Source organism: Crocuta crocuta, unplaced genomic scaffold, assembly GCF_008692635.1.
Source record: "Crocuta crocuta isolate KB4526 unplaced genomic scaffold, BGI_CrCroc_1.0 scaffold30, whole genome shotgun sequence".
Taxonomy (NCBI): Eukaryota; Metazoa; Chordata; class Mammalia; order Carnivora; family Hyaenidae; genus Crocuta; species Crocuta crocuta.
In genome coordinates, this window is record NW_027528345.1 from 1,931,620 (window position 1) to 1,959,094 (window position 27,475).

At 35.9% G+C, this 27,475-nt stretch overlaps 1 protein-coding gene across 1 annotated transcript in view; it reads left to right on the forward strand.

The window, feature by feature from the left end:
• LOC144222944 (mucin-19-like) overlaps positions 1-27,475 on the forward strand; it is a 73,736-nt gene that overhangs the window by 3,443 nt on the left and 42,818 nt on the right. Inside the window, exons 3-13 of the mRNA XM_077753654.1 lie at positions 16,917-16,937; positions 17,328-17,492; positions 18,585-18,712; positions 19,490-19,649; positions 19,746-19,931; positions 20,905-21,051; positions 21,674-21,856; positions 21,945-22,061; positions 25,547-25,775; positions 26,717-26,834; positions 27,282-27,342. Coding sequence (XP_077609780.1) covers positions 16,917-16,937; positions 17,328-17,492; positions 18,585-18,712; positions 19,490-19,649; positions 19,746-19,931; positions 20,905-21,051; positions 21,674-21,856; positions 21,945-22,061; positions 25,547-25,775; positions 26,717-26,834; positions 27,282-27,342 — 1,515 coding nt within the window. The remainder of the gene's footprint in view (positions 1-16,916; positions 16,938-17,327; positions 17,493-18,584; positions 18,713-19,489; positions 19,650-19,745; positions 19,932-20,904; positions 21,052-21,673; positions 21,857-21,944; positions 22,062-25,546; positions 25,776-26,716; positions 26,835-27,281; positions 27,343-27,475) is intronic.

Genomic DNA, 27,475 nt, shown 5'->3' on the forward strand with positions numbered 1-27,475 from the left:
ATTTTCATCCTATTCAGGTTTTATAAGTTTAAGGAAATATTAATGAATAGGTTACTCTAGATGCACAAGGTATTATTTTTGTTATTCCTTTTTTTTTAATAGTTTACTTATTTTTGAGACAGAGAGAAACAGAGCATGAGCAAGGGAGGGGCAGAGAGAGAGAGGGAGACACGGAATCTGAAGCAGGCTCCAGGCTCTGAGCTGTCAGCACAGAGCCCGACACGAGGCTCAAACCCACGAACTGCGAAATCATGACCTGAGCCGAAGCTGGTCGCTCGACCGACTGAGCCACCCAGGCGCCCCTATTTTTGTTATTCATTGTTATCATAATTTATCTTTTGATGAATCTATCTTGAGCTTAAAATCCGCATTTAGACTAAAGACCCACATAGATCATTGCAATGTTTACAAATTATGAAAGTACCACCAATTAAAAGCCTGGTTTACCACAAAAAAAAATTGTGTAGGAAAAAACATTTCTTAAAGTAACAAATCTTCTGGATATTTCATGAAGTCAATTAATTTCTAAAATTAACTGAAAAGTAGGACATCATTAATTTTGTTAATTAAAAATTGAGCAAAATGGATAAAAATCTTTAGAAACAAATGTATTTCTTGCTCTTTAGTTCTGTATCTAAACAGGGAAGAAAAGCAGTAACATCTGAACATACGGGGAAAGGTCAGTAAAAGGGGGAGAGATTCATTCTATATCTAAATTTAAAATCTATTTTCTAAGTTTAGGAGTAGGGTACTGTTTACTTTTTTGTGAGAAGCTAGAATGTGGTGGACTATGATTAAGAGAAAATATTTTTATCTTTAATCCAACTACCTGGGAAATCATCTGATGGACCATCAGAAAATGAATATTCAAGTAACGGTGACCTTCATAATCTTATATATCACTTTGTTATACTCTGTTTCTACTTTGCATAAATGTGTTTATTTCTTAAATAACAGTGTACAACTTATTTTCAAAGCATTTATTAAATGATATCGTATCACAGCAAAGTGTCTTAAAAGTATTTAGTAAAGCATATTAAGTTCACCAGAGAATTGGAGAGAATTTCTAAAGTAAATTCTTAAATATCAATGGTAGCTTTAAGAATGTTTATGAATATTTCAATAGGATTTCCATAGATTGGTGATTTTTAATGTTTATGGAGAGAGAGAGAGAGAGAGCGAGAGCGAGAGAGCAAGTGTGTGAGCGGGGAAGGTTGCAGAGAGCAAGGGAAAGAGAATCCCAAGCAGGGTCTGCACTGTCAGGGCAAAGCTCATCCTGGGGTTCAATCTCATGAACTGTGAGATCATGACCTGAGCCAAAATCAAGAGTTGGACACTTAACCAATTGAGCCATCCAGACACCCTGGTTGGTGTGTTTTTTATTTTAAGCAAAAAGAAGAGATTACATGTATTAATAAAGCCATGTTGATTTATAAGAAATACCTGGAAAATATTCTGCAGAAATTCCAATTGCCTTAGTTGAAATGAATTTTTGTTCCTTAGTCAGTGAGATCTATATTCCAAACACAGACTCCCTTTTTTTCTGTAGGTTATAGAATGGTAAAGGTTTCAGGACTGGAAGTTGGTAAAGGCAGATATGTAGGAGGCATTCATGTATTCATTCAGAAGAAAAAATTATATTGTTTGAGTAACCGTAACTGTACTAAGAAAAGAAGAAAAGCAAAACAACAAAATAGTACCCTGACTTATCGGGGGGAAAAACTTGAGTGATATGAGATCTAGATCTGGCATGATATAGATATGTATATTCAAATTTATTTTTTTAATATTTTTTTATTTTTATCTTTTTTAAGTTTACTTATTTTGAAAGAAAGGAAGAGACTGTGAGAGTGTGGGGAGGGGCAGAGAGAGGGAGAGACGGGGGTGGGGAGAGGAAGAGACAGAGACAGAGAGAGAGAGAGAGAGAGAGAGAGAGAGAGAATCCCAAGCAGGCTCCGCACCACCAGCACAGAACCCAATGCAGGATTCTGCATGGGGCTGGAACTCCAGAACCAGGAGATCATGACCTGAATGGAAATCAAAAGTCAGATGCTCAACCAACTGAACCACCCAGGCACCCCTATTTATTTCTGAGAAAGAAAGTGAGAGAGTGTGAGCAGGGGAGAGGCAGAGAAAGAAGGAAACAGAGAATCCCAATACTAAAAAACCATAATTTTTAGATATAAAAAGTAGATTGCTTGGGTTGAATTTAAAAGAATGGAAACAAGAAGAATATTATTTTCTTATTAAAAATATGGTATAGAGAAGTATAAAATGACCTAATTTTTATTGCTTTGTTTTTCTTCTTTTTTAATAGATGGAGAAACCCTGTTTTACAGACAGAAATCAGGTCTGTATCTTTCAGAAATTAATCTTTACTTTGAGATATCAAGGTGTATTTTGAGCCTGCTTCTTTTCGAACATAGGGATTTTTTTACAGGCTTGTTGAGATACAACTGACATATAACATTGTGTAAGTTTAAAATATACAACATGGTTTGATACATGTATATGTTGTAAAATGATTACCACAATACGGTTATTCTGTGCCTTTATCATGTCACCTTTGTGTGTGTAGTGAGAAATTTTATGATCTATTCTCTTAGCCACTGTCAAGTATACAATACGGTATTACTAACTATAGTTAAAGAGCTATTCATTAGGTTCCCAGATCTTATTCATCTTAGAACTAGAAGTTTGTGACCTTTGATAAACATCACTCCATTTATCCCAACCCCTAAACCCTGGCAAACACCACTTTACTTTTTTTCTATGAGTTCAATGTTTTTAGATTCCACATAAAAATGAGATTATACAGTATTTGTCTTTCTCTGTCTTATTTCCCTTAGCATAATGCCTTAAAGCCCATCCATGTTGTCCCAAATGGCAGGATTTTCTTTTATTATGGTAGAATAGTATTCCACGTGTATATATACCACACTTTCTTTAGCCATTCATCTGTTGATGGACATTTAGGTTATTGGCTATTATGAATAATGTTGGAATGAACATGGTAGTGCCGATATCTCTTTGAGAGAGTGATTTAATTTCCTTTGGGATATTTATCCAGAAGTAGAATTTCTGGGTCATATGGTCATTCTATTTTTATTTTTTGAAAACCTCCAGACCATTTACTCTAATAGCTAAACCAATTTACATTCTTGCCATCATAGAATACAGAAATCAATGCGTTTTGTATAAACTTGATTTGGGAATGAACTACGATGACTCTTTATTCATTTATCTCCATGATTGCAAACTCCTCAAGGATAAGATTTTGCTCTATGCTGTTTGTTGGGTATTCACAATGCTGATAACAATGTCTGTAATGGAACAGGTAATCAGATCATATTTCTTTTGAATTAAAATATAATTTGGGATTATAGATAGGATTTGTTCTGCACACAAGAATTTTCCATATGAAAATAACCAAATTTTTTGCAAAGTAAAATTTCTGAAATGACCTACAGATACTCTATCTTTTTGCCCAAGAAGACAAGGGACTTCTGAACATCGTCTAATCTTTTTGGGGGGACATAAAAATGAATGCCAATTATCATATTATATATCATGCAATGATGCCCTTGGAATCTAATGCTGTGTGTAAGATAGTTGGGCCCTAGTCTAAAGATGGTTTCTAAGTTTCTGCTTTTGATTTGCCTTTCTGTCTTTTCATTTCTTTTTTTTTTTAATTTTTAATAGTTTATTGTCAGGGTGGTTTCCATATAATACCCAGTGCTCATCCCCACAAGTGCCCTCCTCCATGCCCATCACCCCCCTTCCACTCCCCCCGACCCCCATCAGCCCTCGGTTTGTTCTCGGCATTCAAGAGTCTCTCATGGTTTGCCTCCCTCCCTCTCCACCACTATTTTTCCCCTTCTCCTCCCCCATGGTCCTGTCTTCTTATTTTTGTTAAACATTTAACTCTATATCTTTTTTTATGTTTATATATCTTTGAGAGAGAAAGAGAGAGAGCAAGTGAACAGGGAGGAGCAGAAAGAGTGGGAGACAAAGAATCTGAAGCAAGATCCAGTCTCTAAGCTGTCAGCACAGAGCTCGACGCAGGGCTCAAACCCACAAGCCATGAGATCATACCCTGAGCCAAAGCTTGATGCTTAATCGATTGTGACACTCAGGATCCCCATTAACTCTATATCTTGATAGGGTTATTATGTCTTTTTTTATACCCAGTTCCAATTCGTACTCTTTGCTTTCAGTCTAATGGGATGATAATACCATTGATTCAAGCTCCTTAGTCTTTTTAAAAAGTGTTTATTTATTTTGAGAGCAAGAGACAGAGAACACGAGCAGGAGAGGGGCAGAGAGAGGGAGAAAGAATCCCAAGCAGGCTCTGCACTGTCAGTTTGGACCTGATGCAGGGCTTGTTCTCAAGAATGATGAGATTATGACCTGGGTCAAAATCAGGAGTGGTGAGTTCTCCAGGAGCCACAAGCTCCTTAGTCTTGCATCTGTTGTAAGACAGTCCATGGTGAGTGGGGCCTGTGGGATATCTTTCTGATGGATAAAGTTCACACATGGGTTTTGTAACATCTCTATTTATTTCAAGAGGATTTGGGAATGACTTTTGGACTGCAAANTTTATTTATTTATTTTTAATTTGCCTCCAAGTTAGTTAGCAATACTGCAACAATGATTTCAAGAGTAGATTCTTTAATGCCCCTTACCCATTTAGCCCATTCCCCCTCCCACACCCCCTTCAGTAACCCTCTGGTTTTTCTCCATATTTAAGAGTCTCTGTTTTTGTCTCCTTCCCTGTTTTTATATTATTTTTGCTTCCCTTCCCTTCTGTCCATCTCTTTTGTATCTTAAAGTCTTCATATGAGTAAAGTCATATGATACTTGTCTTTTTCTGAGTAATTTTGCTTAGCATAATACCCTCTAGTTCCATCCATGTAGTTGCAAATGGCAAGGTTTCATTCTTTTTGATTGCTGAGTAATACTCCATATATATATATATATATATATATACATATATATACTCTCTCTCTATATATACTCCATATATATACATATATATACTCCATATATATACATATATATACTCCATATATATATATACACTCCATATATATATATATATATACACTCCATATATATATACACTCCATATATATATATATACACTCCATATATATATATATATACACTCCATATATATATACACACTCCATATATATATATATACACTATAAAGTGCAATTGCTGGGTCATAGGGTAGCTCTATTTTTAATTTTTGAGAAACATCCATACTGTTTTCCGGAGTGGCTGCACCAGTGTGCATTCCCACCAGCAGTGCCAAAGAGATCCTCTTTCTCTGCATCCTTGCCAACATCTGTTGTTGCCTGAGTTGTTAAGGTTTACCATTCTGACAGGTGTGAGGTGATATCTCATTGTAGTTTTGATTTGTATTTTCCTGATGATGAATGATGTTGAGCATCATTTCATGTGTCTGCTGACCATCTGGATGTCTTCTCTGAGAAGTGTCTATTTTTGTTTGTAGCCCATTTCTTCACTGGATTATTTGGTTTTGGGGTGTTGAGTTTGATNAAACATCCATACTGTTTTCCGGAGTGGCTGCACCAGTGTGCATTCCCACCAGCAGTGCCAAAGAGATCCTCTTTCTCTGCATCCTTGCCAACATCTGTTGTTGCCTGAGTTGTTAAGGTTTACCATTCTGACAGGTGTGAGGTGATATCTCATTGTAGTTTTGATTTGTATTTTCCTGATGATGAATGATGTTGAGCATCATTTCATGTGTCTGCTGACCATCTGGATGTCTTCTCTGAGAAGTGTCTATTTTTGTTTGTAGCCCATTTCTTCACTGGATTATTTGGTTTTGGGGTGTTGAGTTTGATAATTTCTTTATAGATTTTGTATACTAATCCTTTTTCTGACGCATCATTTGCAAATATCTTCTCCCATTCCATCAGTTGACTTTTACTGATTATTTCCTTTGCTGTGCAGAAGATTTTATTTTGATGAGGCCCCAATAGTTCATTTTTGCTTTTGTTTCCCTTGCCTCCAGAAACGTGTTGAGTAAGAAGTTGCTGTGACCAAGGTCAAAAAGGTTTTTCCCTGCTTTCTCCTCGAGGATTTTGATGGCTTTCTGTCTTACATTTAGGTCTTTCATCCATTTTGAGCTTTATTTTTGTGTAGGGTATAAGAAAGTGGTCCAGGTTCACGTTTTTCTGCAAGTCATTTTCCAGCTTTCCCAGCACCACTTGCTGAAGAGACTGTCTTTATTCCATAGACTATTCTTTCCTGCTTTGTCAAAGATTAGTTGACCATACATTTGTGGGTCTATTTCTGAGTTCTCTATTCTGTTCCATTGATCTGAGTGTCTGTTTTTGTACCAGTACCATACTGTCTTGATATTACAGCTTTGTAATACAGCTTTGTAATACAGCTTGAAGTCTGGGATTGTGATGCCTCCAAGATTTGGTTTTCTTTTTCAAGATTGCTTTGCTGATTCAGGGTCTTTTCTGGTTCCATACAAATTTTAGAATTGTTTGTTCTAGCTCTGTAAAGAATACTGGTATTATTTTGATAGGGATTGCATTGCATATTAGAAGTATTGACATTTTTTAGTGTTTTTAAATTTATTTCTGAGAGACAGCGTGAGCAGGGGAGAGTCAGAGAGAGAGGGAGACTCAGAATCCGAAACAGGCTTCAGGCTCTGAGCTAGCTATCAGCACAGTGCTAGACATGGGGCTCAAACCCACGAACCATGAGATCACAACCTGAGCTGAAGTCGGACGCCCAACCGACTGAACCACCCAGGCGCCCCTGTAGTATTGACATTTTAACAATATTTGTTCTTCCTATCTAGGAGCATGGAATATTTTTCCATTTTTTGGTGTCTTCTTCAATTTCTTTCATAAGCTTTCTACAGTTTTCAGTGTATAGATTTTACACCTCTTTGGTTAGATTTATTTCTAGGTATTTTATGGTTTTTGGTGCAATTGTAAATGGGATAGATTCCTGATTTCTCTTTCTGTTGCTTCATTGTTGGTGTTTAGGAATGCAACCAATTTCTGTGCATTGATTTTATATCCTGCCACTTATTGAGTTCATGGATAAGTTCTAGCAGTTGTTTTTTTTGTTTTGTTTTGTTTTTTGGTTTTTGGTTTTTTTTTTTGTTTTTGTTTTTTTTTTTTGTGGAATCCTTTAGGTTTTCCTTATGCAGTATCATGTCATCTGCAAAGAGTGGAAGTTTGACCTCCTCCTGGCCAATTTGGATGCCTTTTATTTCTTTGTGTTGTCTGATTTCTGAGGCTAAGACTTCCAATATTATGTTGAATAACAGTGGTGAGAGTGGGCATCCCTGTCTTGTTCTTGACCTTAGGGGGAAAGCTCTGTTTTTCCCCATTCAGGATGATATCAGCATTGGGTCTTTCATATACGGCTTTTATGATCTTGAGGTATGCTTCTTCTATCCCTACGTTCTTGAGGGTTTTGATCAAGAAAGGATTCTGTATTTTGTCAAATGCTTTCTCCACGTCTATTGAGAGGATCATGTGGTTCTTGTCCTTTTTTTTTATTGATGTGATGAATCACATTGATTGCTTTGTGGATATTAAACGAGCCCTGCATCCTAGGTATAAATCCCACTTGGTTGTGGTGAATAATTCTTTTAATGTATTGTTGTATCCAGTTGGCTAGTATTTTGTTGAAGATTTTTGCATCCATGATTATCAGGGAAATTGGTCTATAGTTCTCCTTTTTAGTGAGGTCTTTGTGTGGTTCTGGAATCAAGGTAATGCTGGGTTCATAGAAAGAGTTTGGAAGTTTTCCTTCCATTTCTAGTTTTTGGAACAGCTTCAAGAAAATAGGTGTTAATTCTTCCTTAAATGTTTGGTAGAATTCCCCTGGAAGGCCATCTGGCCCTGGATTCTTGTTATTTGGGAGATTTTTGGTTACTAATTCAATTTCTTTACTGGTTGTGGGTCTGTTCAAATTTTCTATTTCTTCCTGTTTCAGTTTTGGTAGTTTGTATGTTCCTAGGAATTTGTCCATTTCTTCCAGATTGCCCATTTTATTGACATATAATTGCTCATAATATTCTCTTCTTATTGTTTGTCTTTCTGCTGTGTTGGCTGTGATCTCTCCTCTTTCCTTATTGATTTTTTTTGGGGTCCTTTCCTTTTTGATAAAACTGGCTAGTGGTTTATCAATTTTGTTATTTCTTTCAAAGAACCAGCTTCTGGTTTCATTAATCTGTTCTACTGTTTGTTTTGGTTTTGATACAATGGTTTCTGATCTAATCTTTATTATTTCCTGTCTTCTGCTGGTTTGGGGTTTTATTTGCTGTCCTTTCTTCAGCTCTTTAAGGTATAAGGTTACCTTGTGTATCTGAGCCCTTTCTTCCTGCTTTAGGAAGGCTTGGATTGCTATATACTTCCCTCTTATGATTGCCTTTGCTACACTCTAGAGGTTTCGGGCTGTGGTGTTATTATTTTCATTGGCTTCCAGGCACTTTTTAATTTCCTCTTTAACTTCTGGGTTAGCCCATTCATTCTCCAGTAGCATATTCTTTAGTCTCCAAGTATTTGTTACCTTTCTAAATTTCCTTTTTGTGGTTGATTTTGAGTTTCATAGGATTGTGGTCTGAAAATATGCATGATATGATCTTGATCTTTTTGTACTTGTAAGGGCTCATTTGTGTCCCGGTATGTGATCTATTCTGGAGAAAGTTCCATGTGCACTGGAGAAGAAAGTATATTCCGCTGCTTTAGGATGAAATGTTCTGAATATATCTGTTAAGTCCATCTGGCTCAGTGTGTCATTCAAAGCCATGTTTCCTTGTTGATTTTCTGTTTAGATGATCTGTGCCCAGTGTATCATTCAAAGCCATTGTTTCCTTGTTGATTTTCTGTTTGGATGACCTGTCCATTGCTGTAAGTGAAGTGTTGAAGTCCCCTAGTATTATGGTATTGCTATCAATGAGTTTCTTTATGTTTGCAATTAATTATTTTATATATCTGGGTGCTTTCATATTTGGAGCATAAATGTTCACAATTGTTATGTCTTCTTGGTAGATAGACCCATTAATTATGAAAAATACCCTTCTCCATCTCTTGTTAAAGTCTTTATTTTAAATTCTAGATTGTCTGATATAAGTGTGGCTTATATTGTTGACCATTAGCATGATAGATGGTTCTCTATCCCCTTACTTTCAACCTGAAGGTGTCTTTAGGGCTAAAGTGTATCTCTTGTAAATAGCATATAGATGGATCTTGTTTTCTTATCCATTCTGTTATCCTATGTCTTTTTATTGGAGCATTTAGTCCATTGATATTTAGAGTGAGCACTGAAAGATATAACTTTATTGCCATTATGTTGCCTGTAGAGTTGGAGTTTCTGGTGGTGTTCTCTGGTCCTTTCTAGTCTTTGTTGCTTTTGGCTTTTTTTCTTTTTCTGTCTTTTCTCCCCTCAGAGAGTCCCCCTTAAAATTTCTTGCAGGACTGGTTTAGTGGTCACAAACTCCTTTAATTTTTGTTTGTCTGGGAAACTTTTTATTTCTCCTTCTATTTTGAATGACAGCTTGCTGGATAAAGAATTTTTGGCTGCATTTTTTTTTTTTTTTCTGATTCAGCACATTGAATATATCCTGTCACTCCTTTCTGGTCTGCCAAGTTTCTGTGGACAGGCCTGTTGCAAACCTGATCTGCCTTCCCTTATAGGTTAGGGATTTTTTCCCCTTGCTGCTTTCATAATTCTTTTCTTGTCTGAGTATTTTGTGAATTTGACTATGATATGCCTTGTTGATGGTCGGTTTTTGTTGAATCTTGTGGAAGTCCTCTGTGCTTCCTGGATTTTGATTTCTGTGTCTTTCCCCAAATTAGAATTTGGCCTTCTATCCCTTTCTCTCTCCCTTCATCTTCTAGGACCCCTATGATTCTGATGTTGTTCCTTTTTAAGGAGTCACTTATTTATCTTCTTCTTATAGTGCGTTCTTTTGCTTTAGTTTTCCTCTTTTTTTTCTGCTTCATTATTTTCCATAAGTTTGTCCTCTATGTCACTGATTTCATTGCTCTGCCTTGCCGCCTTGGCATCCATTTGAGATGTAGCTCAGTTATAGCATTTTTAAAAATTTCATCTTGACTAGCTTTTACTTCTTTTATCTCCATAGAGAGGGATTCTAATCTATTTTCAACCGCAGCTAGTATTCTTATTATCGTGACTCTAAATTCTGGCTCAGACATCTTGCTTGTATCTGTATTGATTAAGTCCCCAGCTGTCATTTCTTTCTGCTCTTTCTTTTGTGCTGAATTCCTTCATTTCATTATTTTGAAGGAGGAAAAGGAATTAATAAGGTAAAAAAATTAAAATTAAAAAAACTTAAAGACGCAGACACAAAATTAAATAAATGATGCTAAATTTTAGGTGATATTGAAAGGAGTTTGATTGATTAGGTAAAAACTGGGGGAAAGAAGGAAAATGTTTTAAAATTTGAGAAAATGAATACAATAAAATAGAATAAATTGAAATGATGGAAGTAAAATAGAATTTAAAAATTTACAAAACGTAAAAAATTCAGTAGAAAAAAAGGAAAATCTTAACAAAAATTGAAAATAAAAATACATTTTTCTTTCTGTATTCAAGTAAACGAAAAGAAAAAGAAAAAATAAAGAAAATGGAATGGATGGACCAGCAGACAGTCTGAAATAGTATTGATATTATATCGTTTTCCCTTTGAAGTCAAACTATGAAGCACGTTATAGTCTACAAACTAAGCAGGTGGGGAAATTTGTGCTCTGAAGAGTGAGGTTGTCCCAGTTGGGTGGAGCTTAGTGTAATGGCTCCATTCTCCACTAGATGGCGCTGCTGAACTTACTGGGGTGGATCGTTGCGATGCCTGTTGGTGTGTATGCACATGCGCGGGAGGGGTGAAAATGGCGACACCCAGGTACCGTCTCTAGTATCGAAACCCTGTGTTCTCCACCAGCAATCCTGCACCCATCCTTTGTCTCCAGTTTCCATCCACTACCCACTTCTACACTGTCCGTGACCACGCCCTCAGGTTGCCAGGTGGCACCTCCCTCCTGAGTTTTTTCTCACACGCGGCTGTGTTTCCTGACCGCTCACTTCTGAGGGACTGTGGCTTCGACCTGCTCAGATCCTCTGGGGGAGGGTCTCACTGAGCAAGGCCGCATGCTGGCAGCACCCAGGAACGTTTGCAGGACCGTGCTGCTGCAGAGGCTCAGAGACTGCGGCTGGGTGCCAGCCCACCCCCGGAAAGGTTCCCGTGATCGTGTAGCAGCAGTGGCAAACTACCTTTTAAATCATTAGAGTTTTCCAGGTATTTAACCTAATGGAGAATGTTATTGTACAATTTAATTTTGAATGATTTACTTTATGTATCTCCAGACCGTTTTTTAGGCTTCAGCTAAATATTTGTATGTGTATTTGTATGTGTAATTACATATAACTTGGTTTTAGTAACAATTTGTTGCGGACGAAATGACACAAAGGACAAGACACACACAAAAGACAGACACAGACACAACTCCGGCCGGAGGAACAATTCTACGCAAGCCCCTCTTGCGGTTTATTTTATACCCCGGTAACTGGATACAAACTGAAATCTACAAGATGCATTCCTTTACCAAAGAAGGGCAAGTAGCCAAACACATTTCAAGGACAGGGGGGAGCAAAGGGAGGAAGCGACCACAACATGTTTACTAAGAGGCCTGCTCACAATTCCAGCCTCCTCCTTATTTCTAAGGAAGGCATGTTCCCTCGTGTGCGAGCAGACCATTAAACTTGGATATTGTGTGCAGGCCTCCTGGCAGAGCACCCCGTTTGCAGGCATGCTTTGCCCAGGCAGGGAGTCCCGTGCGCAGGCACATCCCCGCGTCCCTAACCACGCTTTCCTGTGGTCACTGTCGGGCTCCCACACAATTTATCAGAGCACATGGGAAACTCTGTCTTCTAAATGGCTCTGTTTTCTGTTTGACTTAATTTATGCTTTTGTTTCTGGCATAGATTTGCTGACCCTAACCTAAGTCCTGGATTTTCCAGGACCGTCCAATTTCTGCAAGTTTCTATTAGTATCAGACCATATGCTTTGATTTTTTATTTGAATGATGTAGGCAGTTTGGTTTTAGAAAACTTGTGACGATTATAGAGCATGGAGAAACATTTAAAAATCTACAATCCATTAAGTACCAAAATAAAAATGTTACACAAAAAAGTGGGTTTCTTTGAGGCTTCTTGAATATGGAATTATGCAAAATTATCTTGTCACTGTTAAAAGTTTTTTATATTTGAGAGAGAATGAACGGTGGAGGAGCAGAGAGAGGGACAGAGGATCTGAAGCAGGCTCTGTACTGAGAACAAAGAGCCCAGTGCAGGGCTTGAACCCATGAACCGTGATATCATGACCTGAGATGAAGTCTGACACTTAACTGACTGAACCACCCAGGCATCCCACCATTGTTAAATGTTTTATTTCACATAATTTTTGAGAAAATATCTGGGAAACAAAACTTTTGTGTATTTGATAAAAATGTTTATCTTTAAATATAACTTAATATGTGTACTTACATGTAAATTCTCATTTGTTATACTCTTATCATGAGTTGAGCTATACTAACTATAACTTGAGCTTGCAAATTTACATGCCATTTACTTAAATATGAGGAAAATTCTCCTTGATGATAACAAATCATTTGTAAGTAGCATGTACATGACTTCTATATTCAGGGGTATAATGGAAATTGTAGCCATTTTATTCAAATTAAGTAGTTAGTTATATTCAGTATCTCTGAAAAAAATCATTTGCTAAAACTTCTGCATTTCACAACAGAATAGTAATTAATGCTTTACACCTTTTCAGTCATCCAAGAACTATTGTTTGTTTGCTATGCTCTAATTCTTGCATCTCGGCTGTGTTTTAAATGGGCGGAGGACCAGCAGAGTCTTTATCCTTTATGGGGGTGTTCTGGAGGGGTATAAATATACCATGGTCAATGGATAATTACCATATTCATGACTGAGTGTTGAATTCAATGAGACTATCTGTGGGAAGACCCCCTAAGGACAAGAAATGGCTGTAATCAAAATTCACTTTCTGTTGGCAAATCTGTCAGAGAAGCTACTAATGACAGCAATTCTCCCTTTTTTCTCTTCAGATGGAAAAATAGCTGAAAGTACATCAGGTAAATTACTTTTTTTTCTTATACTTGTTTATACTAAACAACAATAAAGTGACAGTGCTTTTATTTGGAGAGAAAACAGATCTCCCCTGAAAAAAACACTAAAACATTTAAAATGAAATATTCCTTATTACAAAAATCGTACGCTATACTGTTTTTGTATAATCTGGGCCAGATATTTTCATATTTAATCTAGAATGTACTTTTCTTATAGAAGTATTTTGTATTGCAGGATTAATTTCTTAGTAAATTGTTTTAATTAAAATTGATCCTATTCCTATTAGTTGTACTATAGATCCCTCAGAAAATTGAATAACATTGAGTATTACCCATTATTTTGTTTCCCTATGCACCAAAATGAAAAATTGGCCGCAGCAAATCAAGACTGCATTTATGACATTTTCTTAAATCTGACAAAAGGATTTTTGCTAATGTCAATATAGATTGAATTTGATTCTGGTCTAACATATATAACAATCAAAATAGCCCAATATTACTTTTATATGTTTTTCTTTTGTGATATTTTAGATACCTGGGTTTTTCTACAACCTAAATACAATAAAATGTAATTGGAAAATGTGTCCTTTGAGGTAAACACAAACTGAGAATAAGTAACAGGTCAGTTGTCTGAAAAAGACCACAAAATCACCTCATCATAACTACGGACAGGGCTCATTAGGTTTCACTGTAATGATAGAGAAAGCGTTTCTTTACTTCCAAGTGTACAAAATCTGATTGTTAATTAGAATAAATTGGGTCATATGAGTCTTTAGCATTCTTCTGAAAGTCCTTATTCAAGATGTTTGAATGAGGCAAGGGAGAACTTGGAATTCTATACTTCTCTGAGAATATTCTGAAATTATTAGCAATTGAGTTTTTTCCTGTGTCTCTCAGAGAACATTCCAGGTCTAGGTATTATTTGGGAGGGACCTGAGGATCTTTAAGGCTAGAGCTGCACTGGATGAATAGAAGTGCCAAGCAAGGGTGCTTCAACCAGCCAGCACAAAGCTGATCAACTGCAGAGCAAAGTTATCCTGCACAATCTTTACTCCTTAATGAGACAAAGTTTCACATATTTGAGAAAGGGATTCATAACTTCCTGTTTTTTAATATTTTCAATTTTACTGATTTCAGACAATATAATTTGTTTGTTGCCATTTAAAAAATATCCCCTTCTCTGTAACTCATGCATATTCACGTCTCTCATCCAGCAGTTTTTCTCCATAGAGTGAAGGTAGAGGAACAGAATTATATCTATTTCTTTCTTCTATTTCATGTTGTGGTCTAAAGAGTGTAAGTTAACCCTTTCAAAAATTTGTGCAAAATGTATGCAAAATATAAATGAATTATTTTACTTATCTTTGAGCTATGAAGTAAACATTTTATTTATCTTGAAGCATTGTATAAGCAATCTGTCTTTAAACTAGGTGATGGCATTATACATTTTGCATAAGAAAAAAAGGATTTCTTGGCAGATTTTGCCAGGTGATCTGAGACAAGTTATGCAACCTCTTTTAAATATCAGTTTTCTCATCTACATGTGAGGAAATAATAACAGTATCACCTTTATGGGAGACTGTGAGGATTAAAGAGATAATTACGGAAGGTACTGTTACACGTCTAAGATGTGGCATATTCAAAACACATAGCAACCATTACTGCTAGTGACCCCAATGGCAATATATTTCTGAGTAAGATTTGTATATAAAAAAGGGACAAATAAGTTAGTAGGCTCACTGGCTAAAGACAAGACCATTCATTTCAACAACAGAATGAGTAAGTTCAGTGGGAACATAGGTTTAATAAAATGAAAGATCTAATATACCTGGGGTTGAACTCAGGAGAAGTATAAGTGTAGTGAATATTTATCATGAATTAAATAAATGAAATAAAAATTCTACATGAGTTTGTGACAAATTTAGTGAGGACAATAAAATATATTAAAAGATGTGGTCTCTCCCTATTGAGTACTTAAATTTTTAAAAAATTTACCTATTTTTGATAGAAGGGGCAGAGAGAGAGAGAGGGAGACATAATCGGAAGCAGGCTTCAGCCTCTGGGCTGTCAGCACCAAGTCTGATGTGGGGCTCAAACCCACGAACTGTAAGATCATGACCTGAGCCAAAGTTGGTCGCTTAACCGACTGAGCCACCCAGGTGCCCCGGCTCCCTATTGAGTGCTTAATATGTACCAGACACTATGCTATGTGCTTCCAGCTTATCTGATTTTTTCATTTAATTAATAGCCATATTATAAAGTGGATAGTGTTTTATTATCATTTATTATGTAGTCTCCATCTAACAGATAAAGAAACTTTGTTTCAGAAGTATTAAATATATCCAGGGGCATAACCAGGAACAAGAATAGCACATACAACAGGCACCTGGGTGGCTCAGTCAGTTGAGCGTCCAACTTCAGCTCAGGTCATGATCTCACAGTTCGCGGGTTTGGGCCCTGCATCAGGCTCTGTGCTGGCGGCTAGTTCAGAGCCTGGAGCCTGCTTCGGATTCTGTGTCTCCCTCTCTCTCTGACCCTCCCCTGCTCACGCTGTCTCTCTCTCTCTCTCTCTCTCTCAAAAATAAATAAAATATTCAAAAAAATTTTTAGAAAGACTAGCACAAACGTAAAGGAACAAAATTTAAAATAAAATGTTTTTTTCTTCCCACTTGACAAAAACCTATTTGTTAACACTTAGAAGGGACTGATTGTAATGCAGAGTTTTCAGATCACTGGATTCCGCACAGGAGCCAAGTGGGCAGTGACCTTGCCAATGTGTCCATCTCCCTGCTCTTTCCATCTCTGGCTTTGTCCTACACATAGAGAGATGCCTTGCCTGCGTGTTTCAGGGCCATCTATTTCTTCCGCAAACAGGCATTCCCTGATCATTCCCTCCAGGACACGGGGTTCTCATCACTGCAATGTGGTCTAACCTTAAGGGAATGGTCTTGAAAAGGATGCTTATGAAGGTCCTGAGAACAGGCTTGGGGATTATAGGGCCCTGGGGACTTAGTAAGGTCTACAGTGGAAGAGGGAAAATGGCACAGGCTCTCGGTTGGTGAATCTTGATTCTCTGCCTTCCCCACCCCCCTTTTTTTTTTTATGTTTTTGTTTATTTTTAAGACAGAGAGAAAGCATGAGCTGGAGAGAGGCATGGAGAGAGGGAGACAGGAACCAAAGTGGGCAGAGAGACCAATGTGGGGCTCAAACTCACAAGGCATGAGATCATGACCTGAGCCAAAGTTGGTCCCTTAGCCAGCTGAGTCACACAGGCATCTCTGACCCCCTCTGCCTTTATTCTTTGCCCTCTGAGGAGAGCCGTGGCACAAGGAAGGCCAGAGTGAGACTTGAGTGGTTCCAGTAGGAACTCCTGTTGCTTGCCTCTAAGAGAGACATTGTCCAACGTCTGGAAGCCCAGATGGGTTTGATTCAAATCTAGATACCTGGGAAACCTCAGTGACTAAAACAGGCAAAAAACCTTGAGCTTATGGAGCTTAAAATCTAGACGAAGGAGACTGTTAATAAACAATAAACCTAAATAGTAAATATGGTATATTACAAGGTGATAAAATCTCTGGAATAAGTAAAAATTAAATCCCCATGATAATTGGGAGTGGTAGAATGGGGGTGGCAATTTTAAATTGTCGGAGTATGCCTCATTGAGATGACATTTAAGCTGACACCTGAGGGAAGTGAATGCTATAATTTATATAATATTTTCATCTTTTTTCTTTGCAGAAAAACGGAAAAGAGAAGTAGGTACGTTATTTTAACTCTACTGGCTCTTGCTAAGCCAAGGACACTGTGGATTTAACACAGCAGACTGTTTTGAATGGAGAGGTGGGACACTGGTACTTAGGGTCTAGCAATGGTGAGGAAGCAGCTGGGGAGGTGATCGCCCTGTCTGTGAGAAGAGTTTCTAGCACACGGCAGTGAAATCTTCACAGTTCTCTTTATCTTTCTTGAAGTCTTAGAACTATGACAAAAAGATATGGTTATGGCAGTGATGTCAATAAGCTGTGTATGTAACTGCAAGGACTGCCAGAGTAATGAGGAAATGACTTATGGCTTTCAAAGAGTCACAGTCAAATCGCGTTTTCATGGTAGCCATACTGTATTTCAAACATGATCTTCTGTTATTCACATTAGGTGGCTTTTTGTACAGTAGTTTGAACTTTGCTGACCCAGAAAGAAGAAAGAAATCTCTTGTGGGTTCACCCTTTGACACTGGAGTTGATGGCCCCGGAAGGGCTGAAGATGGGTGGAGACACCACCAAGATACTGATAGCTTAGTATTAAAAGACACTCCAGCAGGTACTGTTAGAGAAAAATGCTTACCTAGGAAACAAGTGCTTTCTATCATTTAGGACAACCTGATCATCTTTGTACTATTTGCAGCACATAGCCTTAATGTGAATAGTGGAGAATATAAAGACACTAATTCCAGGGCCAATGAGACTGATCCATCCATCTTTAGAGAATTTCAGCAAAGATGCTTATGTTAAGTTATATTTTTTCCTGATAGGTTTAATTTTCTTATGCTATTTTTCTACTTGGTGCTATTCTTACAATGATAAATCATTTTTATATTATTTAAGTTAATTAAGATACTTCCAGGACTCAAATTTAGTGTAAGGTCTCCCTACACACGTTTTTGTCTCCAACCACAATTTATTGTCAATACCAGGATTCTCTCTTTAAATTGCGTAGTCAGTTTTCTGAGAAATATTATAAAGCAGCGTTTCTAAACAGTTTAGAGACTGAAATTTTGTTTTGTTTGAGAAAAATTAACTTTCTGTAGATGAGATATGTTCTCTCTGCTTCCACAGCTGGCCAACTTTTACTTTACTTGCCTGGTCCCTGAAATCTCTATAGTTCATGCCTATACAAAAACAGAAGAGATAAAGCTCCAATGAGAAAAATAACTTCAATGTTTTATATTGAAATCTGAGTCTGAGTGATGATAACTGAAAAGGGAGAAACAGCTTTGGGTGTAGGGGTGCAATTGAAATATTTCAGGAAGAATGTTAGTTCCCTGTCTCTCCAGTCATTTGTTTTGGGACTGACAAACTCAGTATGACCTATATGTTAATGCAGATATTTTTGCTCTTGTTTACAATACTGAGGTGTTAATTGTTCGTGTTCTAAAGAACACAGTGAGATTTTCTTAAATGGTCTCAATACTTCAGTTTTTTTTAGTGGAATTCTCAAACCTCATGGCAAATTGGTTGCCATGCATACCCCTGATTACACTGTGGAGTTATATATGGGAAGTTATACAGAGGGGAGGGATATTTTTGAAACTATAACGTAGGCCTAGTTCAAGCACTGTGTATAGATTAATTTGTTGTACATTATGAATGAATGCAACTTTTCTCTGATAATGATTGTATTTTTGTGTGGTAGAGAAAACCGATTCAGCAAGTCATTTTGCCAACGGTATCTTTGGTGGTATTGAATTGGATGGCACTGCTTCAAATCAAAATGACATTGGTAGGGGTCCATATGCCCAAAGTGGATTTGATGTGAATGCAGTAAGTGGATTAGATGGCTCTGATTCTGCTCTCAGTGAAACAGGTATTCTAAGTTGTTTCTTAGTTTCTGCTTTTGACAGAAAAAGTCAATCAGTTACCAAAGCAGGGTGTTGCTTTTGACCAATATGGATTTTAGTGTTAGAAGAACTCACAGAAACGATTTTTAAATTCTGTTTAATTCTTAAAGGACCTGCATTATCTTTAACAGAAATCAGCAACCTTTTAGTGAAGAGACAATTAGATGTAATGTTTTTATGTAGGAGCTTGGATCTGGAAGGGAGATATCCAGTTTCTATCCCCAATCTTTCCTGCCAACCTTCTGTGGACTTTGGGAAAGCCACTTAAGCTCTCTTGTTCCCAGGTTTTGTCATAACGGACAGAAAAATTTTGGTCTCGTGTTTGTACTTTTGTGGTGCTAACTTCTTAAGTTTCATCACTCCTCAGTTAACTAGTTTCTTGAAAAAGAATGCCAGAAAAAAATAAATTTACAAAAGTGTGAATAAATAGCATTTTATATTTTGGAGATTAAAGTCAGTGAAAGAAGTTAGGGCCAATACAGTACAGTAAGTCTAGCTATTTTTGTGTCAGAGCAATTATCTTAAAAGATGTGGTAATTGGTGGAAAGAAGAAGAAGAGAAAGGAGTTTGTTGGTAAATCCATGGGTTTTTGGCTCTCATATCAGTGGCTCAGGAATTCTGATCCAGACTCTGTGAAGAAAAAAAATACAAATAATTTACATCCTTTGTTTTTGCTTTTGATAACTGTTGCGTTTTACAGTTGCCTTTTGGTTTTGGTCTTGGTGGTGGAAAGAAGGGTGAATTTGTATTTGGTCTTGGTAATTGTGGTTCATGTGGAGTAGGGGTCAGTGGTTTTGAACAAAAAGGCTTTGCTAAAAATGAAATAGACAACACTGGAAAATCGAATTCCAGTGATCTAAGTATTACTATTTAGGTTTTGTGCATAAAAAGTAGAGTCATAAGTTGTATTAAATTATTACCTGGTAACAATGTTTGTTTGTTTGTTCTCATTTCAGGAGATAACACCAACCTAAGACATAGGGCTGGATTTAGTAGCAGTGTCTCTGGAAATTTGGGATTTGGTTTGAGGGCATCTGATCAAAAAGGATTGGACATTGGTAGAGCTGACTGGAATGAAATGAGCAACAGAGGATCTGCTGGGGGTAAATCAATAGGTTTTGGGTTTGATGCTCATAGCTCAGGTATCCCAACTAAGACTCATTCCAGAAAATTTAAAATTAACTACTTGTTTAAAAATAAACTTTTTAAATATTTAACATTTAACTAATTAAGTAAAGCTAATTTTTAATAACATTTTAATTTTTCTGTCAGTTGGAACCAGGTCTTTTGGTTAGGAACTTGGAAAAAGGAAGGGCGATAATGCATATGGTTTTGGAGCTTCTGGTTTGAGTTTATTTGGTGGCAGTGGCATTAATAGCAAAATAAAAATGGAAGGAAGTCAAGTGGGTAGTTCTGGAGGACCCATTTCCAATGATCTAGATATTGAGGTCTCATTTTAATGCATAAAGAATTCTGAATTATGAAAGGTTTTCAATATACTCTGTGATATCATTTTATATTCTGGACGTGATACCAGTTTGAGAAATGCTGGTAGCTCAAGTATTCTACTGAGTCTCTGTTCCTGAGAAATCCAATTGGATTTCAAATAATCATTCTTTTATTTTGATACTATTTTGAATTTTCTATTAACGGGAAGGCCTGGGTCTTTTGCTCTTGGACTTGAAGGAAAGATGTTTGGAACTGATTTTGGTTTTGGAGATTCTGGTTCAAATTGCTGTGGCGACAATGGCCTTAGTGAAAATGGAATAAAACATACTGATGAATCTAGTTCCATGGTTTAGTTCTGTGCATTAAAAAAATTTGAATCATAAAATTTATTAAAAAATGTCCTGATGACAATCATTTTACATTTACATTTACATCAGTGCAAGAATTAGAGATAGTTTTTTGGATAGCATATCAGAAAATTTGAGCTATGATTTTGAGAAATTGGTCAAAAGGGATTTGGAGGCAGAGGATTTGACCAGAGTAAGCACAGCAAGGAATCAGACGCCAGTGGCTCAGGTAGTCTGATCTTACACTCTGCTCAGGTGAAATCAAAATTGATTTCAGCCTTTCATCTATTATTTTCTAACATTTTTATTTCTCTGTTAGTGGAAACGTCCTCATCATTTGATTTGAGACATGGACATAGAAAATATGAAGCTAAATCTGATTTTGGAGAATCTGGCTCAAATCGATTTGATGACATTGGTCTTAGTGAAAATGTAATAAAATGTACTAGAGAATGTAATTTTCATGGTATGGATGTTGATAGTTAATTTTTTGCTTAAAAGATTCTCAATTATAAAATTTATAATTAATAAATTTAATAATTTATAATTAGTAACTATATCCTGTTGACACAGTTTTAATATTCTGGCAGAAGCACTAGTACAAAAAGTGGTGGTGAGCATGCTGGTGAAAATCTTGAAAGTTCAGGATTTGGTAAAAAGGAATTTTGGAGGCAGGGGATTGATAGAATGAGCAGCACCGTGTATGTTGTGTCTGGATCCTTGAATCTCCGGTCCAAGGCCCATAACCTGGACATTCTCCTAACCTGAACTCTTTGTGGAACTGAAATGAGTTTCAATTTTTTAATCATTTTTAAAAGTAACATGAAAATATTTCCATTAGAGGGAAGGACTTGGTTGTCTAATTTTGAAAATGGAGAGAGGAAAGGTGAAACAATTTGGTTTTAGAGATTCTGGTTCAAATCCAATGGCCATAATGGTACAGACTTGGATGGATATAGGGTAAGAGGTACTGGAGGCTCTAGTTCCAGTGCTCTAGGTGTTGATGGTTAATTTCTGTGCATAGAAAAATTCTGAATTATGTTATGCATAAAAAATAATTCTCATGACCATTATTTTGTATTCAGCAGGTGACTCAAATGCAAGAAATGGGGATGAATATTCTGGTGGTATCTCTGAAGACTCAGGATTCAATTTGGGGTCATCTGATCAGCAGGGATTTGGAATAAGTGGAATTGGTAGGAATGGAGAGAGTAGCAGTGGAATCGTGGGGGCTGGATACTTGAGTCCTGAATCTGATGTCAGTGCCACAGGTATCTTAACCTGGACTCTGTTCCCAAGAAATCCAAATTAGTTTCTTCCTTCTTCATTTCTTTTAATCACATTTTGATTTTCCATTAGGAGAAATCACTTGGTCTTCTGGTTCTGGAAGTGGTGGAGGAAGGAAGGGTGCAGCTGGACTTGATGTTGGTACTTCTGGACCAAACGAATTTGGTGAAACTGGCCTTAGTGGTACAGGTACCTGTGATACTGGAAAGGATATTATTGGATATGGTTCCCATGGCTTGAGAATTGGGATTTATGCCTGATGTTTAGAAAGTCAGGATTCTAACATATGTTTTAAAATAACAAAAAAATCATAAATATTAATAATGATATTTAAAGCAAGACAAAATCCTGAAATAATAAACTGTGTTTAGGTGTGATTAGGAAAAAGTCATTTAATATTTTTCCGTAGAATGTGGGATGAGTTTAGTGGCTATGATTACATTTATTTGGAATTGTTTTTGTTGACTTTATGCAAAATTGATTTGGAGTCGCATATGTGAAGTGTTGATTTGCTGGATTTGATCTTTGTACTCTGGATCTGGTCTTGATGGTTTAAAATTTTTTGGAAGTTTATTTCTGGTAAGAGTAAACAAATTCCATCCTTTTTGAACATCTCAAAATATAATATTTCTATTTAATGGAAGCATTAGATTGAATAGTCTAGGTATTTGTGGTACACATTGGTAATATTTATTGTGATATGGGGACTATTTTGATTCTTCTAGCAGTATGGGAAAGTCTTGGACACCACTAGACTAAGTGATCTCAGAACTGTGGGCAGGAGATTCACTTCTAATGACATAAGTTATCTGAAAGATATTCAGGATTCATATTTAGGGATCAACTTGAGGATTGATATGTTTTTAAAAGGTGAAGTTTAGTTAGCAAGAGATCTACTTAGTGTAGTAATGGTTGACCTCAGTCAGGATTGACTATCAATGAATCTGTTCAGCAAAGGCTTGGTAATAAAGAAATAATAATTCACTTTTGGATTGTTCTTAATCTTTGGACATCAGTTTTGAGGTCAACATTTCAATGGAACTGAGAAATTTAAAATCACTCATTTTTTATTGCCATTGATCTTATTTAAAACCAGTTGGTACAAATGGTTTAAGAGAAACCAGTTTTAACCCCCAGGTGTGCTGCCATTAGTTCAGGTGTTCCAATTTAGGATGTATTCCTGCAAAATGTATTAAGAAGTAGTTGTCTCTCCTCTTTCTGTTGTGGACTGGTAACCAGTCTGAGATTTTTCTGTTGTTTGGATACCAGCTTTTGACTGCCTTCATTTTTTTTTCAAATGAGATAGACTTGTATTACTTAGTGTTCTTTCTGGTAGGGTATCTAATGGTAGTAAATCTAGTGGCTTTGAAGTGGCAAGTTCTGGATCTGTTGACATTATTGTCTTATTGGCATTAGACATGTTGAGATGAACTCTCAGTTCAACTGTATCAGTGGGTTTTAGACTTCCGGTTTCTGTGAGTGCAGAATCTTTTGTTCAGTTGACATATTAAAATGGTGCCCAGGTTTTCCAAATGTAAAGCAATGCAAAGGGGAGTCAATGTGTCTGAAACAGGGATAGGAAACCCTGAATCCTGTTTATACAAAACTTTATTTTTCCCTAAGCACATTTTAAAGGAACCTGATCTGGAGTAAGTTAATTTGATCATTGCATTTGGTGGCAAGGCATTTAATTTTGTTACTCCTGCAGGTTAAGTTGATAATATTTTTTTATATAGCTTCACATTGTTCAAAATCTGCTAGCATTAGCATTGCTGAACTTGGATCCATGGTTTATCCATCAGATTTTAAAAACTTTTTTTTCCGTATTTTACCAAGTAAAACAGCCTATTTTGTATTAAAACAGGTGTCACAAGCCCAGCTGACTACAGTACCTCTGCACCACTCAGTACTCCAGGTAGATTGATTTATGACCTCCAGTGTTTAAAAATGCATGTATATGATGTGTGTGTATGTATCTGTGTGTGTGTGTGTGTATATTTAATTTTAAAATTTAAATGTTCTGTAGATTATTGATTTACTAGGACATGATATATTGTGTGTTTTCCATGTTGAATTGAACTTCTAAATGCTTCTCTTTATGTATGAAAGTTTAGATGACCAAATGTATATTTTAAAAAATTTCGTGAATAAGGTATATTAAATTATACTTTAAGGGAACCAAAATAAATATAATAAACTTCTCTTTTGTCATTTTAGATATATTATTTTTAAATGACTTTAAAAATAACTAGTATATGTTATACTATATTACCTAAGGAAAGACAACTGTAGTAAAGACAAGTGACCTCAAGATACACAGTAAATTACACTGTGAAAAATATTTTATTGTTCTATCAAAATATTCATTTGTGTTATTATTATTGCTGTTCTATTCTGCTTGCTCTTAAACCTTGCTCTAAAGTTTCATATAAATTTACTTGGTTACATAAAAGGATGAATGCATTAAAAATAATCATGGGAAAGTTTCAAGGTGTATGTATTTCCCCCTTTGATCAGGAGAATGAAGTTCTCTTCATACACAGATAATTGAATTGTTAGTATTACACATAGACTATTTTAGTAAAATCTACCTTAGGCCTGTTTAGCTAGTGACTCCCAATGAAAGTATGCTAGCAAAGTTCTGTTTTTGAAGAGGAAAATGTAGTTCTGTAAGGGATACAGCATACATTAGTAATTGTACATGACTCAGAATGAATAAGCTCATAATGATTCCTGAAAATACTATGGCTAATTTTTCAAAAAAATATGGATTTCAGAGATCATCATATATATGACTGTGGCAAATTACAGTTCTCACAAAATCAAATTATATAATCAGGATAAAGAAATCCACTAATGGCTTTTAATATCAGCTTCTAAATTCCCATGTAGAACCCCAAATATCTTGTATATTTAAAATCAACATATATCTTGAAATTGGAAATAATCTATGCATTGTGTTATATAGAAAAAGGATCCCATATTCCAGAAGCAACTCCGAAATACTCAGAAACAAATGCAATTATTGGTAAGTAAAAAGGACTTTGATTTCTACCCATATTATTATGTCCAAGCCAGCCAGTACCTAATAAGGTCACAAAGTAAACAATATTTGAAACTGGTTTTAAACATTTGCCCATTGTCTGTTTTATCATTTTATGTTTGAATGACATCACGTTTGCACTGTCTTTCCTCAAAGATATACATATACACACATGCACATGACACATATACATGAACATATATAAACAGGTATGCATATGTACATATACATAGAGAAACAATATTCTTTACACTTATTTACTTATTTGATAAACGGCAACCAACTCCTACAACATTAAAAAGTCTGTTTCTACAAAAAGCAAAACAAGTAGGCAAACAGACAACTCCATATATACCTCCCCATAGTAGAGACAATTTCCCTTTCCCGTAGGAAACAACATGTTTTTGTTCATGTTTTATTTGACCAGAATATCAACCTTTGTATGTTCCCAAGGATTCAGGCAGTACTTTCAGTCTGCTTTTGCTGTCTGTGAGAAAGAAAAGTACTGATTTAAGGTGGTGGCTGGGAAAACAGAAACTTTCAGTGATGTTTTTTCTTGGTACATAAGCACTTAGAAGCCACATTAATAGTTCTAAATAATCATGAATATTCTACTCTAAATATTTTGTAGGTGAAGCTTCGACCTGGGGCAAAGGAGCATATAAAGCTTTCAATGGCCGCATCTTTTCCTTTGAGTCTTCCTGCACATATACTTTCTGCCGTCATTGTGTTGAATCTGGAGGAGATTTTAATATTGAGATCAAACGAAACAATAATAGTGACATTGAAAAAGTAATAGTTAAAATCGACAGTAATGACGTCACTATTTTTGGTGACATCATTCTAGTTAACGAAGAAAGGTAAATGTTACAGTGTTAATGGATAAATGCTATAACATGACTTAAAGTAACCTAAGCAAAAAGATGGAAGCCTGAGTGGCTCAGTCAGTTAGGCATCTGATTTCATTTCAGGTTATGATCTCCTGGTTTGTGAATTCAAGCCCCACACTGTGCTGACAGCTCAGAGCCTGGAGCCTGCTTCCTATTCTGTGTCTCCCTCTCTCTCTGCACCTCCCCCCTCTCAAAAATAAATAAACATTAAAAATTTTTTTAAAAATTAAAGTAACCTGAGAAAAAGAAAAAAGTTGACTAGGGAAAAGATGGTACTCTTTTCTTATTTTGGTGCTCATATCTGTATTTATAATGAATTCTTAGGAGTCTGACAACATTTTGTTAGTTGTGGGATTTTAAGATACTATATTTATTCCTATAACAAGGTAGGGAGAAAAAGTAGTTTTGTTGTTTGACTATTTTGAGTACCTAGATTTGGGGCAACATGCATATTCAACATGTCTGTTAATAGAATATTTCAATTTTCATTTGTATGTTTATCATTAAAAATAAGAGAATTTTCAATAGATTAAACTCAGGTCATTGTTTTTAGAAGTAGCAATTTAAATTTGGAAGGGGTGTCATATTTGAATTTTTTCCAGGATAAGAAGTTGAGACATGATACCCTGCTTGTGAACATTTCAAATTATTTGATCATTTATTTCTTTCACTGAACCAGTTTCTTCTTTTTTATTTCTCCAAAGCTCAAAGATTTATTCATTGTTCTTTAAAAGTCTTTCAAAAATTGGATAAACAAAACTTTTGTGTATCTTCTGAAAATATAGGAAAAAGAAAGCTTTAATATTTGTTAGCCAGTATTATATTTATGATGCTAAATATAGAACATGAATTATTAGGAAAACATAATACTATTCCTAGCCTTATGTGTACTTATGCTTTAAACTTTTCAGTGTACAGATACCATATAACAATAAATTGATACACATTAAAAAATATGGAGAACATAATGTCCTGAATAGCCGTAGAGGAATCATGTCTTTAATGTGGGACAAAAATAACAAACTCTCAGTAAGTCTCTCTCTGATTTTCTTACATTCTTGGGCCTTTTGTTCTTTGCTTTAAGTTATAAAAACAATACTTTATAAGGAAAATAAGAGCTAACGTTTACTGAGAAATCATTATTCACTGTGCTAAGCATGATCTTATTTAGTATTTAAAATACATTGAAGTACATACTATTATTAATCTTATTTTATAGGTGATGGAACTCAGGAAATTCAGGCTAATAAAAGTTAAATAATCTGCCCAAAGACACACAGTAAGAGGTGGAGTCAGGAACTTTCCAACTTAGAGATCCTGGTCCTTTACAAAAGGTCCTATAGTACATCCCTAAGTAACCAGCTTAGATAAACTTGAACATGAACAGACGCTGTCCTTTGGTTTGGGTAAATTTTGTTTTGAGGTATTTTCAATGTTTTATAAACATGTACATGTGATTTTTTTTTTTTTTTAAAGCTTACTCTTCACAAGCAGTATCCAACTTGTGGTCTCTGTGGTGACTTCAACAGCACACCAGGTAAGATTTCAATGCATTAGGTCTACGAAAATTGCTTCCCGAAAGAAAATTATAAAATAATTGCTCATATTTGGATAAATTTAACAAAAATTTGCTTTTGTCTAAAGAATAAGAAGCCATTAAAACAAAATTT